Genomic DNA, 21108 nt, shown 5'->3' on the forward strand with positions numbered 1-21108 from the left:
AAGTCTATGAATGTAAAACACAGCTTTAAAACATACAAAATGAGAGATGTTACGATCCTTACTTTATATTAATGGCAAGTATTTACAGTATTTCCTACTATGGTACAGAAATTAGGCAGACAGACTTTCACACTTTAAAAATCCTTGGCATGATCCTACAGTCAAACATACTATAGATTTTACTCCTAGTACAGACCCATTGAAGACAACAGGACTATTCCACTTTAACAAAGTTGCACTATTGTCCGCACGATTAGCCCTCATTTTTTAGGTTATTAGACAGCCAAATAGCATCACTGCAGTAATAATTCAGTTTTTAGTGTTTTTAGAACATACCCAACACTTGTAGCAGCAAAATTATTTGCTAAGTCCCCCTTGGCCTAGGATGGGGCTCTGATGGGGATATTTTCAAAGCAGCCTAAAGGAAGCTAGGCTAAAATCCTCAGCAGCATTTTTTTTTTTCCCCACTGAATTCCCTTAGCCATCTTGGAAAATTCTGGCCGAAATGCTGATTGTATCTTGCTAACTTCATAGCAGTATAAAACACAATGCTTCAGGAAAGAGCATAAAATTGGATCATGCTTTGTAGAATTGTAACAGACATAAAAGTTACAAACAATGCTACACAGAGCACATTTGCTAGAAGCAATGGGACTAACACAGGTATTGCTGTTTATGAAACACATGAAGAGCTTTACTCCTTTGGAATTTCATGCGTATACATAGCTTTAATCCCAGTGCTAGAGCATTTCCAGTTCTCTACAGGCTTCACTGCACCACCCTTCCTCAGTCCACAGGGGTTGAGTTTACAGAGGCCGTACCTGAGTGAGGGGTGCAAGATTGGACCCTACAGCAGGAAGGCCAGATCCTGCCAGCAGTCATACACATGCATAACTTCACTTATATGAGGCATTTGATGGCATTCAAGTGTCTGAGAAGCAGGAAAGCACAATGTTGAGCTCAGTGGGATTCCTGTGAGTAAACTCAAGGAAATGCACAGAAGCTTGCAGTGTCAAGCCCTCAGCAAATCTCTGGCAGATACTGAACTTTTCAGTCACTTGAAGTAACACAGTATTCAACACCAGACTCCTGACAAGGTGTTCAACACATCTTAGGAGCCGTGCATCTTATTTCCTAAACACAAACACGCTAAGAACATTAAACTTACCAGGATGGTAGTGACTACTATGGTTCTGTTCTCCACAGATGAAGTGTCATTAGAGGGCAGCTGATCTAATGTTGGCACAAATCTTTCATATTCATTCCAATAACCAGCCTATAAAAAGGGATATTGTTAACCTTACTACATAGATTTACAAGGACTTTGGTGCGTGAACTTGTAACAAGAACTGTCAAAACATATGGTTTGGTAACATTTAGTCAGGGTTGCATTAGCTTTAATAGATACAAGGCAAATCAAAGTGAAAATACATACTAAATTCTCAGTGTCTAAATTCACATTGTTAATTGCACACTGTATTCACCTGTGGAATAAAATTCTCTGTCTCCACAGCATAAAAGACAAGAAAACACTGCAAAGCACTTTGAGTCAAATTATCCAGGTTTGAATTTTTTATCAGTATTCTGCTGCAGTTCAGGCAGTGAGGACAGCACCTGCAGCTTCAGAGCAGATGCACAGACACTGTTAGCAATGCAGGCACAACAGCATAATTCTCAATGCGGATTACAAACCCCTCTGACTCTGAGGTGACTGTTTGTCAGCTGGCTTGTGCTGACCTTCATGGTGCTGTGGCTGTGTTGCTATGCTATTACTACACTAGTTTTTGTATTTCTGCACAGACTTGCTGTAAAACCTAGCTGAGTGGCTGGGTCGTGTCCAGAGGTATTTTGTTATCAAATAAGTGCAGAAGAACTTACAGAGTGGCACTGTTGACTAAACACGTTAGGTACTGCTGTCTCTGAAATCAGGGGGATGATGATCTTATCTACTCAGCCTCATCACTCAACACCCCTGAGAACCTGCCTACCTAATTATTTTTGAAAATTTGCCCTAAATTGCTTTTATAAAAGGCAGTCACGCCACTTAGCATCTATACTTTATTTAGGAGATAAGAGAACAAGCAGTGAAAATCCTAATTAAAACCCAAATTATTTTCTGATAATTTCAGAAGGTTTCTAAAACGCACTCATTCCAGTTTCACTATTGCTCTGAGGCCTCTTATGGGGAAGGGAAAGATGGAGAGGAATTTGAGAGATTGGGCTGAACACAGGGACCTGACAGCAGACATCATGCTCAGCATAAAAGCTCAAGGTGTCTTCTAACAGATGAAGTGGGGTTAACTTCAAATGGAAACCAATGAAGATATTAAATAGGATGAGTGATATGTTTCAGAAACAGAATAGAACAAGGTTCCTGGGATAGGAAGACGGCAAGAAGGCAGGGATTCCTCTGGGTCTTGTTTTTGCAGTGTCTGTGCAGCATTACTGAGTTCCAGTAGTTTGCTGGAATATTATTATCAGAAATATTATTTCCGAAGATATGAAATCTGAATGTATGTCTTGAAACTGACCTTTCTTGATCCAGAAGCTTTCATTTCATACACATCAATTGTGTAATTTGTTCTCCGCCCATAAGTATCAAACTGGATATTCCCTGTCATTCCTTGGACTTGCACCTGAAGGCAAAAAGTAGAAAAAAAAATGTTAATAATAGATCTTCCTCTGTTACGTTTTGCAGGAACTCACCAGCTGTAGCACAGTTTTTATCCGTATAAGAGAGACCTGTAGCACTTCTGACACAGACAGTGGTATTGCTCATAATAAAAGAGCCCCAATTCTCTCAGTTTCAGCCGTACATATCCTTTGTTAGTACTCTGCTGGTGACTCACCACTGCAGAGTGAGTTGCATTTAAGTGTAAGTAAGTGAAATTAGCCCTGCATGCATGTTAAATACAAGAAAGACTGACTCTGCCACGCTTAGTCACGCTGGGCTCACTGATGTAGAAGGGGTATCTGCGAGCTACCTGCAACAATTCAGCGCTATTAAAGCCCTCGCAATATGGCATGGAGTGATTTGTGATATGGACCAGAATTTCATGTCGTTGCTCATTCTGGGAAGTGCTTTATTTTAAGATCAGTCCCAGCGTAGGAGAAAGGAATGAATGTATTTGAATGAACATAGACAATTGTCTCTACTGCTTATGGGGTTTTGGTCTCAATCTGGATGGATGGGTGTACAGACGGTAAGTCATTATCATTACGTACTCACATGAATCACTTTGAAGGGAAGTATGAAGTAATTTGTTTCAAAGAAAAAAAAATCTTTCTTATTTGCCTGTGTGAAAGTGTGAGGTATTTCCATTTATCACTTATTGACACTGGCACGCTCTCATCTTAGGCAGAAGGGGTAACAGTCTGAAACTGCAGTAGGAGTAGATTAGCTTTCATATTCAGCAGAATGCTTCAGAAGCTACAGAAATGTGTGGTGGAAAACTTGTCAGAGGGAAACTGTGAAACCACAGTCCTTGAAGATGTTCAGAGCTGGTTACTGAGCTGTTCACTGTGCCTTAGAGATGGTATAATTAAACTTCTTACGATGGACAGGGAAAGGCTACATAAAAAAGTTAAAATTCCTTTGGCCCCAAATTATCCAGTGAGCCAAATTGAGAATGACATATAAGTAGTGTGATTTTTTTTGTTGTTAGTTAGTGGATTTGAACCCTTTTAGCAGCTCATGTTCTCAAGAATCAGGAAGAATATGTGAGCTTTTCCTGTCTCCAGAAAGCTAGAGATGTGCACCAGGCTTTGAAAGCCAAATGTGTTCCAAAGAGGTTTTATCAACTGTGGACTGAGCATTTGTAGAGCAGTTGACATATAATTTGCAGCCAGATGTGAGCTGCTACGCCTGCTTTTGGCACTTGCTAGAAGCTGTCTGTCTACCCTAGCACAGGGTATGTCTCAATAGAGCTTGTTAGGTCTGGTTCATCCTGAGCTGTATTGAGATGTGAGCATTGTGCATTTGACACCTTTTGACTTCAAATTTAATTTGTTTCTATCTTTGGTGGGAAAACTCAGCACTTCTCAAAATCTGGCTGCAGAGAGGCAGGAAGACTCACCAGGACTCAGAACGTGTCTGGTAGCAGTGTGCAGAGGCAATCACAAATTAAATGACTATTTATAACTGCCCAGATCTGCTCAGGTAAACTGTCTGTCACTTATCTGGTGCCTTACATTCAGAAACACAGACATGCAGAGCTTTTGAGGCTGTAGGGAAGCAGTCAGGTACTGCCTATTTCCCTTTTGCCAACAGGACATCTGTAGTGTGACACTGCATCTTTTGCTGGCATAAGGATACTTCTGGGAGCTCTTGAAAAAATTTTGTTGAGTTGCTGTTACGGAGCAGAGGGGAGAAACTGTTATTTTTTTGCTGATGAAATTTTTTTCTGACCAGAGGAGACTGATGAATGGAGTGGGGTCCAACAGGCAGTGCTTCTATGGGATGATCTGCAGTGACTGCAGAAGATGACATGAACCTCATTTACAACCTGCTGGAAGTTTGACACCTACTTTTGTGCCAGTTGTGATTTGGGCTTTGTATATCCTGTGACTGACATTTTTTCAAATATATTCTCTACAAGACATAGTGTCCTATGGCAGTGTTCATGTTCTTTCTTGATATTCATGCTTTGTATCTCATTCAAAGAGGTTTTATGTTTCATTTACAATAGAGTTCAAATAGACAGTACAAATTCTTTATTATGAAGATTAACTTTAGATAACGTTTCTTCAAATGAGGGCAATGCTACATGAGTGAATATGCAGGTAGTGCATTTGTTAGGGTGCAACCTAATGGCATAAGAATAGCTCTGACAACATGAGACTGAACTGTCTCTCTCCTTAAGCAAATGAGGGGGAGAATAAACCTTTGGATATAATCTTTTCACTTCGGCGACAAAAAAGCCATCAGTAAACTAAGAAGTCTGACCCAGGATTTGTTTTTCCCTAACAGGGGCTTAGTTCTGATCTCACTCACTTCAGTTTCATGCCTAAATTTTTACAGTCACTTAATTATCCGAATGTTTTTACAGTTACTTGAGCCAGATCAAAAGCACACTTTATTCTTGTCTCTTATGTCTACAAAAAAATTACATACGTGTCTTCAAGCTAGTAATTATGTATCCCTGCATGATGCACAATGCACACGCTGAAGACCCAGTCTGGTTTTGATCGTCATCTTTGCAGCCTGAGCTTGACTTTAGAAACCCTCAATACATGCCAAACTGGCTCTCATGCTCACTCTCGTGGGAGGCAGAAGGTCTTGGAAAAGTCAGCTTACAGATGCTCTGGGGTTACACTGGTCCTACAGGGATGTGACTTTGGCCAACTCTTTGAGAACTAACTAGTTATGGCTTGCTTGCTACTGAATACATCTTAGCCATCCTTTGGAGTTTGTCATAAAGTCTGGTTTTGCTGTTTTTGTTTTGTTCTGTCCTGAGAATCAGCTGTTCTTGTGTGCAGAAACTGCATGTGGAGTAGCTCTGCCCCAGTAGAGTTGCTTCTGTTGTGAAATATACACATCCAATAGCCACAGTATTTTTGCCCTTACCATTTTCAGCGCTCTTTCTATATCAATTCCTTGGCTCCATGGTACTGCAGGGTTGGCCAGGCAGTCCCCAGCACTACCTCTCCTGGAGACATCCACACGTTGCCTTCGGAGGTAACGGAAAGCCTCTGCTATGACTAGGACAGCGTCATGGGTCAGGGCAGATGTATACTGAAATTGATGCAAATAGAACGTGATGACAGACTGTAATCTTAGAATCACCCTAGGTTTATCATAAGGTCTTGTCCCTCTGTCTTTAATATACTCTTATAAGAATCATGCTCAGAAGCCCTTTTGCTTGCTCTCTGTCTCTCTTGCCACAGATGCTTTTTTTTAACAATTCCATTTATTTCAAGTGACTAACTGAAATAAATAAAAACAATAAATAATAAAAAGACATTAAAATAAATAATAACAATAAGGATTAAAATAATAGGACAAGTTCAGAGTTGCATAATATATAAGTTTAACTGGAAGCTTGTTCATCTAAATGACATCACTACAAAAATTGGCAATTCCATGCCGGCCCCTGTTGCTACTGATAGCAAGAGCTCATATTTGTTTATTCCTTGAAGTAATTCTTTTTCTTTACAACAGCATTGTCAGGATGCTTTTGAATTGAAGCTAACATAAATCATTTCTGTTTGGACCACAGTACTGATTAGGTAGCATCTGTGGCCAGGAATAGATCAGTTAACATTTTTAGTAGACGGCTATACAAGCTAGCAATCAAAAAACACATGTGAGGCATTACATCTCCTTGGTAATTGCCCATCTGCCTTCTCTCACATCGCTGTAAATCTGAGGAAGGTGATAAGCTTTGTGTAGCAACAAGTCCTCTACAAAACCTTGGGAATCCTTAATGAATTGTTCATGCTGCTGCCAACTTCACCCATTGCTTGATGCTTGTATCTGGTGACATCTCCCAATGTATTACTACCAAAATATTGCTTTTTTTTTTTTTTTTTTTTTAAACATTTCTGCCCCGTTCCTGTGCTTGTCTGAAAGTTCTTCCCTCCTAGGATGGAAGGAAAGTTCTATACATAACACTGCTGGCGTTCACTGTCAGTCTGCGCACCTGTAATTTAGAGGTCTGTGCAATTTAGGGGAAACCATTTCAACATGTGCACACTGGCAGCAATTGAATGTGCTCAGTCTAGAAGAACAGATTTCAAATCCCTTGTAACTGAGTGACCCTTCGCATTTCCACTATTTTGTATGAGAATGGAGAGGCATGTCCTGTAGGGCAGAACAGCACGACTGGTTGTCTGCATTTCTTAGAAATGCGTATCATCTTATTGCAAATTTGATATAAAGCCTTAGGAAGTCTGCACAGAACAAGGCATACCTGCATGTGCAGATCAAAACGAAAAAGAAGTGCAAAGGTAGCACTGTGAAGGTTATAAGCAGCCTCTCTTACTGAGTTTTAAATGACAGCAGTTTACAAACTTTCATTTGGTGTGTGTGGTGCTCCTGCTCCGACTGTGCCAAGGCTCAGGCAATTTTTGATCCTGCCCTCTTTTACCTCTTCCTGTAATCTTGCAGTGCTCACTCTCTCCTCTTAACTGTCTTGTTAGTTAACAAAGATTATATCACATTCCACAGAACAACATAGGATGTGGTGTTAATTTTACCAGGCATTTGTTCTTGTGCTAAAAAAAAAAGAAATTTGTAATAGCTGTCCAATCTAGCACTACATAGAATTTACAGTGATAATTTTTTTCAGCAGAACGCGTCAATTGTCAGTAACCTTAATGCAATCCCTTCCAAGTCATGCCAAGAGAGCTATCTAATTTTCTACTTTATTTGAATTCTGCTTATAAATGCATGAACACGAAAAGAAAAAAAAAAGAGAGAGGGAAGGGAAAGGCTGATAAAATATGGAATAAATTAAACATCAGGGCTTTAATCTCTAGGCAATTTTATTTCCTAATCAGAAATATTGCACATCAATTTTTAAGTATGCTTTTTGTCTGATTGACAAATATTGTGCACATTTCTATAATGAGCGGTACATCTGTGGAAAGGTAATACATTCTCTATGTTTGTATGATACACTTAAGATTATTTTTTAAGGATAGAGAATAATTTTTCCCTCAAGGTAAATTGCTTTCAAATGGAACAAAATATTCCCAGGTTAACTTCCTATCTTTCAGAGCTTTTAAGGTTAGTACAACACTTATCTTCACTTCTGCCTCGCTCCTAGAAAGCTTTAGAAAGCGGGAGTAGTTTGTAATCAACAGGAAAGAACGCACTGAGCCAAGCCCTGTTTGCCTTTCCTTGCTTTCTCTGAAATGCCAGCAAGGCCATGGGATGGCATGAGATAATTTTCCTTCTCCAAAGAAATCACGTGATCTCAGGGATGGAAGAGACTGCAGTGAAGTGTCCGGTCCACTCCTTTCTTCTGAATTAGGGCCACTCTGAATAGACTATCCCTGGTACGTCTGTTAAACCCACTGCATTTAAATGCACTGTGAAAGAGGCCCCTTGATCTCCCAACATACATATTACTGTACTTAGCACCACTTATGTTTTTTTCTGTGTTTATTACAAGTCATCTCGAATGCCAATTCAGCTGAGTGCTTCCTGTCTGAGCACACATTTGATTGTGTCTGTATGTGATCAGAGAACTAAACTCTGCCAAAACACGGGTGAAGGCAGTCGCACTCAACTGTCGGCAGTTGTTTGGTGATCAGAACCATCCTTGGAATAGTTGTGGGGCAGCTCAGACTCTATGCCACCAGTCTCCAGGCATGCGATGGGACCTACCAATGGGAAGAAGGGGTGCTACCACCTTTTAAAGATGTTAAGGTAGTTTAACATCTAAGGTAGTTTGGGCTTGGCCATGCCATCTTTCTTGGTGGCTGGACTAGAGAGCAGTTTCTAGCATCATTTACCTTACAGTATGATGTATCTCTGGAAAATAGCTGATCATTTTATTTTTTATACAAACAGGCTATGCACTGGAGGACTAATATGATTGTTAAATAAAAAATAATTGCTTTAAAGTAACTCATTTAATCTCCACCGTTAACAGAATAAAATAAATACCTTTAATGGTGAGTTTTTGGCTTCTGGGAATTCTCTTTCATCGAGCCTCACCCAGCGTTGTAGAAACTGCTGAACCATTGGGTTTTCATTATTAACTATCTGGAATCCAGTAACATTGGCACCTCCATGCATCACCCTCTCCAGCACAATATCTGTGAAACCCTGGGAGGACACGTAAAAAAACAAAAATTGTTGCCATCTAAACCACCTTTTCTTTGTCTCAGTTTTACCTGCTAGAAATTTGGCACAAAAGAAACCACTGAATTTCGTTCTTGCTGGCTGAAAACATTCTGCCACGGAGACCATTACTAACACAATAGCAGTTGGGATTGTGATAGCAGAATTTGTAAATGTCCTAAGGTTTAGACCTTTGCAATGGAAAACTGCCCTGCTGTGTTACGGCTGTGTCGCACGTAACATCCACTGGTCAGAAAGAAAACAGCAGGGAAGCCTGAAACACCTCTTCCTCTCCTCGTCATGGTGCAAATCTGCCCAACATCTCACTTACATTTGAACAGCAAAGCTTCGGTGCTGGGAACAGAAAGCCACTGAAGAGGCACGCTGTTCTGCGGAGGCGAGGCACGAATCTCCTGGCTAGGCAGCCGTCAGTCAGCGCACCGCTTAACATTTTGCTTTCAAACATAATGGTAGGATTCTCTCCCACTCTCTTGTTATTTATACCTGTGGCAGTAAATTGGTGTCTTTTTGATTAGCGTGACTTGATTGCAGTCATGTTTACTTGAATGCCAGTGCTTACACATGCTAAAAGGCAACTCAGAGTAAGAACTCACGTGTTTCTATGCACACTCTACAGTCTAATCAGTCAGATCACGACTGATCGTTATGAAGCAAAATGGCACATTTTAAAGTGGTGCAGTACTCATATTAAGTAAGGATATTTTAAAATTTGTCTTGTTTTAATCAGATCAAAACATGAATACGGAGAACATTCTACCAAGTGGGATTGCTAACTCCAAAGTGTGATCTTTGGAAGAACATTTTTCTGCTCACAGCCGACATGGAAACCAAAACTAGATTCTGCAAGGATCCACTACAATATGACACTTATTCTAAGGAACTCTAGTGGATTCAGTTTCCAAGTCATCACATACACCCCTGAAGGCCAATTTTAGATTCCAGAAGTAGTCCCGATACAGATAAAAATGTCTTTTTTTATCCTGGTAGGTCAATACACATGCTGTCACCAACCCACACTCTCACTCTGTAATAAAAATGAATGGCTGAACAGTCTGGCCATTTCACTTGGTGGAATTATTGTTTTAATTTGCTGCTTTTCATCACTTATTTTATACATAAATATCCTACAATTATTTTTCCTAGAGTGCTAAATTTCAAATATGTTACATAGAAGATTATGGTAACCAAGTGTCTTATTTATGAGGACGCAAATTAGTGGAAAACACATAATTAAATCATTACTTTAAAATTAGTAGAGGATATTAGCTGCTTAGATAAAATGCAGACCATAATTGACTACAAATGGCTATAACCTACCAGTCCCAGTATTTACTGAAGTTATTTCTCATAATCCAAGAACTCACTCAGGCATTTTCTCTACTGCTGATTAAAGTTGACACAACCTGAGCAGAATATATTACCCTCTCAACCTTAGCGATACTTGTAATGAAGAAAAAAGTTCTTACCAGGTTTGCTAACATGTAGTGATAGCCTCTAGAATGTTTGCCAAGGATTACAACCTGTGTGAAGAAAAAAATTACGTTACTCAGTGTAAGAAAGGGGATGAGTCTCAACCAGTAAAAAACGGGACAGAAAATGAATATTTTTGCAATCCTCTATGCCCAATCCATGGGGAGCATGAATATTACACAGCTGACTTTACAGACATGATGCAGTCACACGCATTTTTAAAACATGGGCACTGCACCAACCAGACTGACCCACAGGGCTGTTCTCCATTGGAAATGACCTTACTTGGCAATCTCACCCTTGTGACCACAGTGTTTCCTCGCTGACCATACTCATTTTAGCTCTCACTTCAATAATTTCTGCTCTGCAATGAGGTAGCAATATATCTACTTACCTAGTAAACTCACTGTTTGTGGGCTGTGTGAGAAGCATATGAGACAGCCCAGCCTCTCATTCTGCTTACTGAACTGTGCTGGCACAGGGGGCTCTGATGGCACTCCTTCTACAGGGGGTTTCTTGCCATGAGAGCCCTGACCAAACCTTGTCATATATGAATGCTTAATTTCTTCGTTATACGCAGTGACCTTCATTGTCTTTTGACGGAGTTCAAATGGACTGAAAACGTGTCACTTCCAGCGCATCTAAGTGGGGATATTTGACCTTACACGTTTAGTCAAAATTTGCACTAAGTACAATGCAGCACTTCCACTAAACCAACATCTCCTGCCCTCTCTGACCCCAGCTGGCTATCTCTGTGTGCAAATGGAGCCATTAAATGGAAAAGTAAAGAGACAGAAAAGCAGCAGGCTGAACTGAACAGCTGGACTCTGCAAAGATGAAGAGGACAAGCCAGGGCAGCGCTGGCTGGCAACTGAGTTCTGCCATCCCATGTGCTTCTGTTGTCACTCCAGTAATACTTAATACTGTACTTTTATAGAAAGGAGAGAAAAAACTCCCCGTGTTCAAGCAGCTGGCTAATGGCTCACCAGTAACAGCTCCTGTGCAAATCATGCCACTGCACTTAGTACCGTTCCCCTGCCTTCAGGCTATAGCCTCTGTAACATCCATCTAATTCCATCTAGTTTCATCTAGGTCAGAGGGAAAAAAGTCCAGGAGAAAGAATTTAATTAATGAATGTGGTGATAACGTGTGTGTCAGGACAGAAACCAACTCAGACTTTTCTAGGGTGAACTACTGAAAGTTAGAAACAGCAAACCTAGCTCTGACCACACACCACAGCTGTATCACAGACTGTACCAAAGAGCGGGTCAAGTGGTCAGGTGATGCTTTTCGATGGACCACTTATGTCCTTGCTAAAGTGAGACGACATTTGAGTCACTGCCTTTGGATGCACAGAAGAGCCTCTTAAGGTTCTTCATTAAATTATTAAGTTCCCAGTTGTCTCTTTGGGTTGCCTTGTCCTTAATAGATGTCATTTCTTTCGAATTCACATTTAATTCTGTAGGAATTTGCATACTTCCAGCAGTCTGAAAATAAATTGCTGTTCTGGTCCTCTTGAGAACTGTATGTACACTCTGTTGGTAGGAAGCATCTGCCTTCCTACACTCACACTTGTTTTCTATGGAAATGTGCAGGCTTCCTTCAGATCATCTGGCGTGTGCGCTATTTGCATAATGAATTCTCTGTGTGTTTAAATTTCACCTTAATGGCAGTGCTTTCCTTTTAAAAGGTTAGAGACAAAGAGCATAACAACAACAATGTGCTTTGCCATTTTAACCTTAATAAGAAATAAGAAAGCTTTTACAGATCTACCCAGAAATGTGGTTATTTAAGAGAAAATACCACGACAGATGAAGTCAGGGGCTGTAAGGAAAACATTCATGGAGCTGCTACAGGCATCTGGAGAAATACTGCACATAGGAAATGTAGGACTCATTAGCATAGATCAGATTCAACTTCTATCTCCTCTATTGTCATGCCTCCAAAATGTCCAGAATTAACTCTGTTCAGTTCCTTAGAAAGGTCCAACACACTACAGTTCTAATTTGTAAAGCATCTTTCAAAAAATGACCTGTTACTGTTTCTATTCTTACAATCAGCCACGTTAGTTCATAATTATTAAACTGGACCTTAGCAGTGCTTTTAAAACTCACTACTCATGCTATCCTAAATCTTCATGAGGGCAATTCTCCTCCCCCCGCCCCTTGCTTTCCACCTCTACCAACTGCCCAGCATCTTGCAGGAGCTGCTGGATTAGCGAGCCTAGCAGAAACAGTCACAGACATCAATGTTACTCCTCTGGGAGTACAGGAATGGACAAAGCTTTTTTTTTTTTGAAGAAAGAGAGCAGGAATATAACCAATACATCTCATCAACTGCTTAGATATTGTGAAGCTTATATAGAAAGTGAGATATTGAATAGTGGTGGTGAATAGAAAGCCAGGATTACAGGACAAGGATTTCACAGAGTTACATGTCTTTGGTAAGTTTCACTTCCAAGACTTAATATTGCTTTCACTTTGACTGAAAGAAAAACTTACAGGATTTTACACTGAACAAAGGAGGAGGAAAAAAAAGACGAAACTATCATTAATAACTCAGACATCTGATCACAAACAATTGTTGTTGTGTAGATAAAAAGAATGTAATGTCGGGTTTGATATGGAGCCAAAAAAAGTTTGTATTTTTAATTAACTCTTTGAATTTTTCCAATTAATTAACAGAAAATCCAGAGAGAACATAATTAAAATGTACCTCATGTTAAAACAAAAGTCACAGACTGCTGGCATCCTGGAAGTGTGGGCCTATATGCCAGATTTGAGAAATTAAATCAGCATTGCCAATTTCAGTCTTTCATTTGCCTGGGGAAGTAATTTTTTGAATGAAAGCATAAAGAACATATTGGTTTTCACTGCATCAGCCATAATGATAACAAATAGGAAACTTAATTTTTTTGCCTTAGCTTTTAAACTTTTCTTACAATTTTAGAAGGGTCTTCGGGCTCAAAAGAAATGAAGAAGTGAAAGAATAGCGCAGGTTTGGGAGGTGGAACTGAGCAGTCATATTTTCTCTTTTAAAAATTACCATTGGTTTGTCTTTGACTCCTGGATGTAGGAAATCACGAACAGATGAGGTTGTCGGGGCCTCTGGAGATTGCCTCTTCCAACAGCCTGGCTCAAAGCAGGACAGCTAGAGCATGCTGCTCAGGACATGTCACATTTTGCACGTCCCTGAAGACAGAGATTCCACAACCCCTGTGGGCAACTTGTTCCAGTGTCTGACTACCCTCGCAATAAAAATGATTTTTCTTATGTTTAAACAGGATTTCCTGCATTTCAGACTGTGTCCTTGTCTAGTCACTGGGCACCACTGAGACTCAAACTCACTGAGACTGTCCAAAAAATGTCTAGCTCTTCTTCAGTCCTCCCCATCAGGTATTTATACACATTATTAAGTTACATTCTGAGCTTTCTCTTCTGCAGGTACACAATTCCACTTCTCACAGCCTCTCCTTGAGTGCCACATGCTTCAGTCCCTGAATTATCTCATGGGCCCTCTGTGGGTCTTGCTCTAGTGTGTCTCTGTCTAGGGGGCCCAAAACTGTGCATAGTACTTCAGGTGCAGTCTCACCAGGGCTGAGCAGGGGAAGGATGACCTCTGTTGTCTGCTGCCGACGCTCCTCCCGTGCAGCCCACAGAGATGTTGGTCATCTTTGCTGTGACATGCAGTGATGGTCGTGTTCAATTTGCCTGACAGAGCCACTGGACACTTCTCTGCAGAGCTGCTTTCCAGCCAGGAAACGCCAGGAAGACCCTGGCACCTGATGCATGCCTTCCTATCAAACAATCCTTCCAATTTTGTAATAACTGTAAGCTTATTAAGAATGCCCTTTGTCCATCATTAAGATAATTAATAAAAAGTTTAAACAGTATTGGTTCTTAGGGTATCCCACTGGCAACTAGCTTCCAGCTGGACTCCGTGTTGCTGATTACAACCCTCTAAAGCCAGCAATTCAGTTTTCAGGCCATCTTGCATAAAAGTTCCCTGACTTGATACTGTCCTGAGGTAAGTCTTCATTGCTCCAACCTTCGCCACTGGTCTCTGGAACCTAGGATTCCTGAAGGCAATCTCACCAGTAAAGACTGAGGTGAGGAAAGCACTTCTAGACTTGATCAGTTTCAGTGTAGCAACCCTAAAACACTAAAACATACCAAATCAGAAAAGGCCTAGGACTGCTCCTGCAGTGTTGTCTCTGTGAGCACTGACTTTAACAGGTGTCACTGAAAAGTACCTGCTAGGAGGATATGCTTGCGTTTTTACGTAGACAAGTAGCTATCATGACATTGGCAGCACTGTAAGGAAAACGAATAAGAGCTCATCTTCCCTTCACCTGAATTGATCCGGTCAGTTCAGTCTTTTTAATCAAGGTTTTTTTCTCTCTCCTTATTTAGAAATGAAAAAAGGAAGAAAGTAAATTAGATCACAAAAGTACAGACTACCTCATCTGCAGCTCAAAACCCTGGTAGTTTATGAGTTTATTAGATCTTTCAATAAAATACAATACTGATGCTGACTGGCAGTATTGTCACAAAGAAGGTCTAAAGATTTTTCCCTTGCTTTTCATTTCTGACAAGTTAAAGAAATATGCCACTTAAATGGAGTGGCAGGGAGAGATCTGACCTGCTGTAATGCGCCTTTCCATTTCTAGCATCTCTGTGAACAATGAGGTAAGTTAAATCCAGAACTCTTCTTTCCTAGGTTTTAAAAAGGCAGTGAGAAAAATGAGATTTCCTATAAGCTCAGAGTCAAAAAGGAGTTTTGTTGTCTTTGTTGAAGTTATTTATACATTAATTTGGGTCCCAGTTTTGCAAAAAGCCCATGATTAACTTCAAGCATATTAGCATGTCTTCTGATTTTTAAGTCTACTTTTACATTTCTGAGGACAGGAAAGCTTAGCTAGCTCCATACAAACAGCAATGTCCCAGTACGCCTTGCTTTCAAAATACAGCTATGACAAAGCAGTGGCACAATTCTTTCTTCTCAGCGGCAAACAAGCCAAAATGTTCTGTGTTCAAGAAATGGACATGTCTAAAAAATTCCAACAGCATCATCAGGATCAGCTCAGTGTTGATTGTTCTTTGTGGGAACAGCATGGGCAACTGGCCCTGGCTATCTCAAGCATGGCAAGAAACGTCTTGCAGTCCTAAATTGCTACTGCCTGCTCTCCTGGTTAACACATCAGGTATTTTCTAGCTTGCAACCCTATTGATAGCAACATTTTACATCTGAGGACAGAGTTATATAAAGCTCATCTGAGATATGAGCAGCTCCTACTTGATATTGGAATAAACAATTGAGAAGTCATGGCAGCACCTCACTGGACCAGACGCATTGACTAATTTGGTCTTCAAGACCCAGTTTAGAAAGGAAAGGAGCAGAATATCAGTGTGACACTCCAATTAGTTCAATAAAAGTGAAAGCCTTCAGAAGTTCTTATCATGAGTTGCCCACGTGGGCTTGCAGTGATTGTACATTGGTTCTCAAAGGAGGCTGCATTGTTAACAGCAACGTAATTATTGTGGGAAGTGTTGTCATGTGTGCAAAGGCAAAAGATCTGGTGCAACCTGGTGCATTTGACAGGTATACACAATCATTCCTCATTGTCTTTACTTTGCACAGATCGCCTTTTGTCATGTAAATTTTCCAGACTAGAGTAGGATAAATTGGAGAACAGAAGAGGATTTTCTTCACATAACCAGACGGCAAAGTAAAAATGAGATCCTTTGCAACCTCAGCAGATACATTTACTGCAGTCTACACTGCCTTCTCTCTTGTTTTACCACTCACACACAAAGCCCCTGCCCAAAGAAAGAGTTCCCTTTGAGGATTCTAATCACAAGACATGGCAGGGGCTGCCCTGAGAAAAATTACAACGAATAGCATGTCGACATCTTTTTTATGTTTATCACACCAACAGCACCAGCACCAACATACGAAATTTCAAAGGAACCACAGTACTGTTGTGGCAAAAGAAGCATCACAGCTAGCACTGGTCTTCTTACAGCCAGTCAGATAATACTTATCCTGGCTTTAATTCCATAGAAATAAAGCCATTTCCACACAGGGTACAAATGACTTTCTTTGTACAAAGGGTCAAATCCTCATAATGATAACCACAGTGCAAACCCAGTGAAGGAGATTTATTTCTTCACTTAATATTAATGGGATGAAAATCTGGCCGCTAGGGATTGTGAGGCTGTAAAATATGCAGTAAACAATGATTTCATTTATATGAAGAATGAGTACTATATTAAATTTGAGTTAAATATTAAATGAAGAATGTATTAAATATTAAGATGAAGATTCTACACACGTATTGTTTGTTGCAGATGAAAATAATAGCATATACGGTTGAGACTAACTTATGCACCATTTCAGGGGCTTCCTGTTCTTTAGGGAATGTCACAAATCCATAGGCAGTCTAGATTGCTGGGCTTTTTTTTTTGCACAGTGTACAGATCTGCCTTGTGTGCAGTTGATACCTTTTACATTTGTAACCACACCTCAAAACCACAGTCCTATCTTTCTCTATAGCACACATAGTAAGTATGGGCTTATAAAACATTAGTCAAACACCTTTCAGCCCTTTGCAATGTATCTGTCGTGGGGAATAATCTCCTAGAAGGCAGGAGTCTCCTAGTAGAAAGTACAAAAATACGCGTGGTAAAAGCAAGGATCTGAAATGTATTTGAAGCATTTCATTAATATTTTTTCTTCCTTTGGTCCCCTTCTGTGTGTTTCTCTTCCCCGTATTTCTAACGGATGTTAATCACCCCAAGAGTAAAATTTACTTCTAGGCCATCTCCGTATCGATGATGGTCATACATGTTAGTCCTTGGAAAGCAAGGCAACCAAAACCACACTGTACTTCCTCCTCTCTCCAGAAAGCTACTCTTTCTTTTCCCACATCTAATTTGATGTTTGCTGTCTGAAGACTGCAGACTGTGTAGTAGAATATCCTTTTAAATAATGCATAAAAGATTACATGAGAAATTACAGAGGCAAAACATTACAAACTGCAACACAGGTTCTGTGGGCATGATATTCTCTCCTATTTTTTTTTTTTAATTGTGATAATAAAGTTTTCTGTGAATTTTCTGTGTCCAGAAATAATTTTCCTTGATGTGACTTAGCAGTATTATGAGTTCAACTAATCTGATGGCATAATCATTGTTAAAAGACATACAGTTCTGCACAAGCATCCTACTCTGGTTTCTCTTCACTGAGATGTAGAGATTTACGATCACCAGTAACTGACATTCATAATCACAGTTGTTTACTCTGTAAGCTGAATAACATTCATTACATAAACTTTTCTTTCTGTCAGAATTTTTTCTTTATTTAGACAGATGAGAACAGTGTTCTATCTCTCAGGACTGCATCTCTCTTTGCAAGTCACACCCTTCAGATCCTAACCTTCACAACAAAATCAATCAGGACTTAAGCTACCATTCATCACTTAAAGCTATTCCAGGGAAACCAAGATCAGATACAGAGGCTCGTTACAATCACAACGAAAATTCTTTGTAGTGTCTGAAGACAACTGCCAAAATGGCCAAGAGAGCTCTGCCTCTTATGTTCCCAAGAAGAGCTAGTTGTTCCTGTGACAGCTTCCCTGAAGAGACCTGTGCATTGTAGAATTTTTGAATCAGTAAATTCTTTGGCTTTTTGAGTGAGATTAATGAAGCAAAATCAAACTGTGTTTGGAGGAAGTTTTGGAGTCACATACAGGAAAAGTAAATCAATTAAATATGTTAACCTGCAGCAGTGATTTCCAAACACTGATCATTTTAGGAAGGAGCCCATATTTTAATTGTCTGCATAGTTCTAGTATATTCTCTGATAAAGATCTCACCTTGAAAAATGTTCAGAAATGAACTGATTTCACAGAGATTCCTGTACATTCTCATGCTGGTATTTTCACAGAGTCTTCACGTCTCACAGGAAACTAACCAGAAATTAATGAAATTAAGGAAATTTTGAGCCATAGCAAGTATTTTGTCTTCAGTGCCATAACTGCCTCAATTCACTACAAGTAAGCAGGCAGTGCTACTCATCAGTTGGATCTTCTCTATCTACTGGTTCAGTGTTTTGTCTTCCTCCCACTTAACTATAACCTCTCAGGTCAGACACCACCAGAAGGTCAGCAACTGTGATCTCAGGGGATTTCTCTGCTCTGATACATTTTTGGTGTGGTGATGGACAATTACCTGGTCTGAGGCAATTCAAAGGACTCTTGCCATCAAATTCCAAACATCTTTTTGAACACAATCATGCCTTTTGATGCCTTCTTTGAAATTCTAAAGTACTTGAAAACTTTTTTGAAGAGTGTGATGGTGACTTACTGTATATTTTCTGAGAAACTTCCCTCAAAGCTTGAATGACATTTTTTAAGACAATTAATTTGGTCGGAGTATCTGGGACTCTGCAGAGTCTACTGATAAAAGATGTACAAAGATCTTCATCATATTCTGTGTTCTTATTGCTTCTGAAAAATTCTGAAGCACTCAACTTTTTTTGCATTTTACCCAGTCAAGGATGACTGTCACTCATGAGTCAAGGCTCTGGAAATGGACCCCGTGCTGTGCAAGTTCACCATCTCTGAGAAGTTTTGCTAACTTGAGAACAAATATGTTGTGTTGATATCTCTATTCTAATACCCTAGTCAGCCCATAGGAATAAGAGTTTCTGTTAATTTGGGTGAACTTTTTGGTAACCATCACATGCTTTGCACTGACACACAAACGCCTTTACAACAGACATCAGTGGTTCTTGGCTTAGGGAAGTTAAGCAAATGGTTGTACGTGGCTGTATTACTACACTTGACTGGCTCTCTCCAGCAACATCCATGGCTAAACTTCCAGATTTCCTTCAGCCTGTGATGCCCTGCTCTTACCCTAACAAAAGACAGATCCATGACAGTGACAGCCCTCTTGCCTGTTAGCAGCTATGAGTCCCTTCATTGTAGTGCAAGTCCATATCACACGTACCAAATTGAGCACCATCAAAACTGACTTCCAGACCAGCCTCCATTACTCTCAACATCTAAAGTCACTTTCATAAAGACTATTAACAACAGCAGTCATACATTTACTCAGAAGTTTCCAGTTCTTCTGCTGGAATCAGATATTTCACCCCCACCATCTGGTGTGAAGACATACCCATATTGCTAACAAGCAACTCTTCTGTGATCTTCAGCACCTCACCCCTTTGATAGTGGAGATGATATCTAATTGTGCCTTTTGCCTTTCAAAATGGTGAACCTGTGCATTGGAATTTCTGAAGAGTACACTCTTGCAGTCACAGACAAACAAACAAGGTTCATTTCTTCTCATAACCCACAGAATAAACGATACTCTATTAGTCCTAACTTTTATCAACATGATAGGATGCATACATGTTAGAGGAAGAGAGGAAGAGATTAGACAAACTGAGGAACAGCTATCATTTAAAAATACATAAATTTTCCTTCCATATATCCATTCAGCATGTCAGGGTAAAATCCCAGTCTTAGTTCCTGGAATTGAACAGAAGACCTTGGAAACAGAATTCTGTTTATATAAACTATTATTGCATGTCAAGATCACTTCAACTATTATTGGGATATAACCCAGAAGTGTCGCAGTAGTTCAGTCCCAGTGCTCAGAGGAAAGTCTTTTGTGGGGAAGGGGGGTTGTACTGCAGAGCACTGCACTTCAAGCAGACTGAAAAACACTGAATAGCAGCCAATCTTTTTTTACTTTTGAGCATTTCCTTTCCTCTTCAAATGTCCTACGAAATTAAGGGAAAGGAAATCAGTGCAACCTTCTCTAGGAAAGACAAGGTTACTTTTTCTTTTACTTTTTACTGTAAATGAATTCTACTGTGACTAGAATTGCATTCAATTTCTCTTTTCAATGCTATGAAGGAGTTTGAAAGGTTTATTCTGCTTCACTATAAACAGCACTCAGCAATATTCGCCATATAACTTGGTGCATAAATCATGAACCAAAAGAGATTATGAAGAGTTAATTTATTTTTACTAGATTTAGTCTATGCAGCAGGGGAAGCCTCTTAACTCATACGAGGTAATAAAGTTGCAGTAATATTTTTCCATTCTGATTCTTTACGTGCATTTTTCCAGTATAAAAGATGCTCAGGGTGTTTTTAGGCTCTGTGATGTTGCACATTATTTTATTCAACTCCTACTCCAGAGGATTGAGTTTCCAGTAGTACATACTCCATTACTGCTACACATGCACATCCCTGGTGTCAAACAAATAAACATAATATAGTAACATGAACTTTTTAAAGCATGTGCACTCTAATTTCCTCTATAACAGTTTTGCACCTTCCCAGTTAAGCCTGCAGCATGTTGGTGTTTCAGGCTTGGCTGATGTTTTCTAGCACCTGAGTCTCCCAGGATAGCCCTGCAAGCTTTAATCTATTCAAAACACTAGAAAGGATTTGCACTGGTGTGAAGCTGGGATAAGAGAAAGGAATCACATGTGGATATGTAATTACTGGTAGCAAGTGATTTGCACTGGGATGATACTTTGCTGTATTAGGGTTGATACAATTCCAGTTGTAGTTGGCAATCAATGTATCATAGTTGTGGATCACACCTAGGGGCCTCATATTTAGCCACGTCCCCGTTAGGCTGTAGCTATTGGTTGCTTGTCTCACCCTGAAAATGAGAACTGCAGCATTTCAGTGTGCTATGAAGTGTGTTTGGGTACATCTTGGTGCAGAGGAGTCCTGAGAAGCACTACTGGTTCTCTTCTCCAGATAACAGTGATTTATTTCACACTGAAGCCATTAATTCC

General features: G+C 39.9%; 1 protein-coding gene across 1 annotated transcript in view; it reads right to left on the reverse strand.

Annotated features, from left to right (window-relative positions):
- GRIA3 (glutamate ionotropic receptor AMPA type subunit 3) overlaps positions 1-21108 on the reverse strand; it is a 141919-nt gene that overhangs the window by 46666 nt on the left and 74145 nt on the right. Inside the window, exons 5-9 of the mRNA XM_042825304.1 lie at positions 10279-10332; positions 8615-8776; positions 5567-5734; positions 2532-2636; positions 1169-1276 (exon numbers count right to left, since the gene is read on the reverse strand). Of these exons, the coding sequence (XP_042681238.1) occupies positions 1169-1276; positions 2532-2636; positions 5567-5734; positions 8615-8776; positions 10279-10332 (597 nt within the window). The remainder of the gene's footprint in view (positions 1-1168; positions 1277-2531; positions 2637-5566; positions 5735-8614; positions 8777-10278; positions 10333-21108) is intronic.

Source organism: Centrocercus urophasianus, unplaced genomic scaffold (genome assembly GCF_019232065.1).
Source record: "Centrocercus urophasianus isolate 14NV4802_14NV808 unplaced genomic scaffold, USGS_Curo_1.0 seq_24, whole genome shotgun sequence".
NCBI lineage: Eukaryota > Metazoa > Chordata > Aves > Galliformes > Phasianidae > Centrocercus > Centrocercus urophasianus.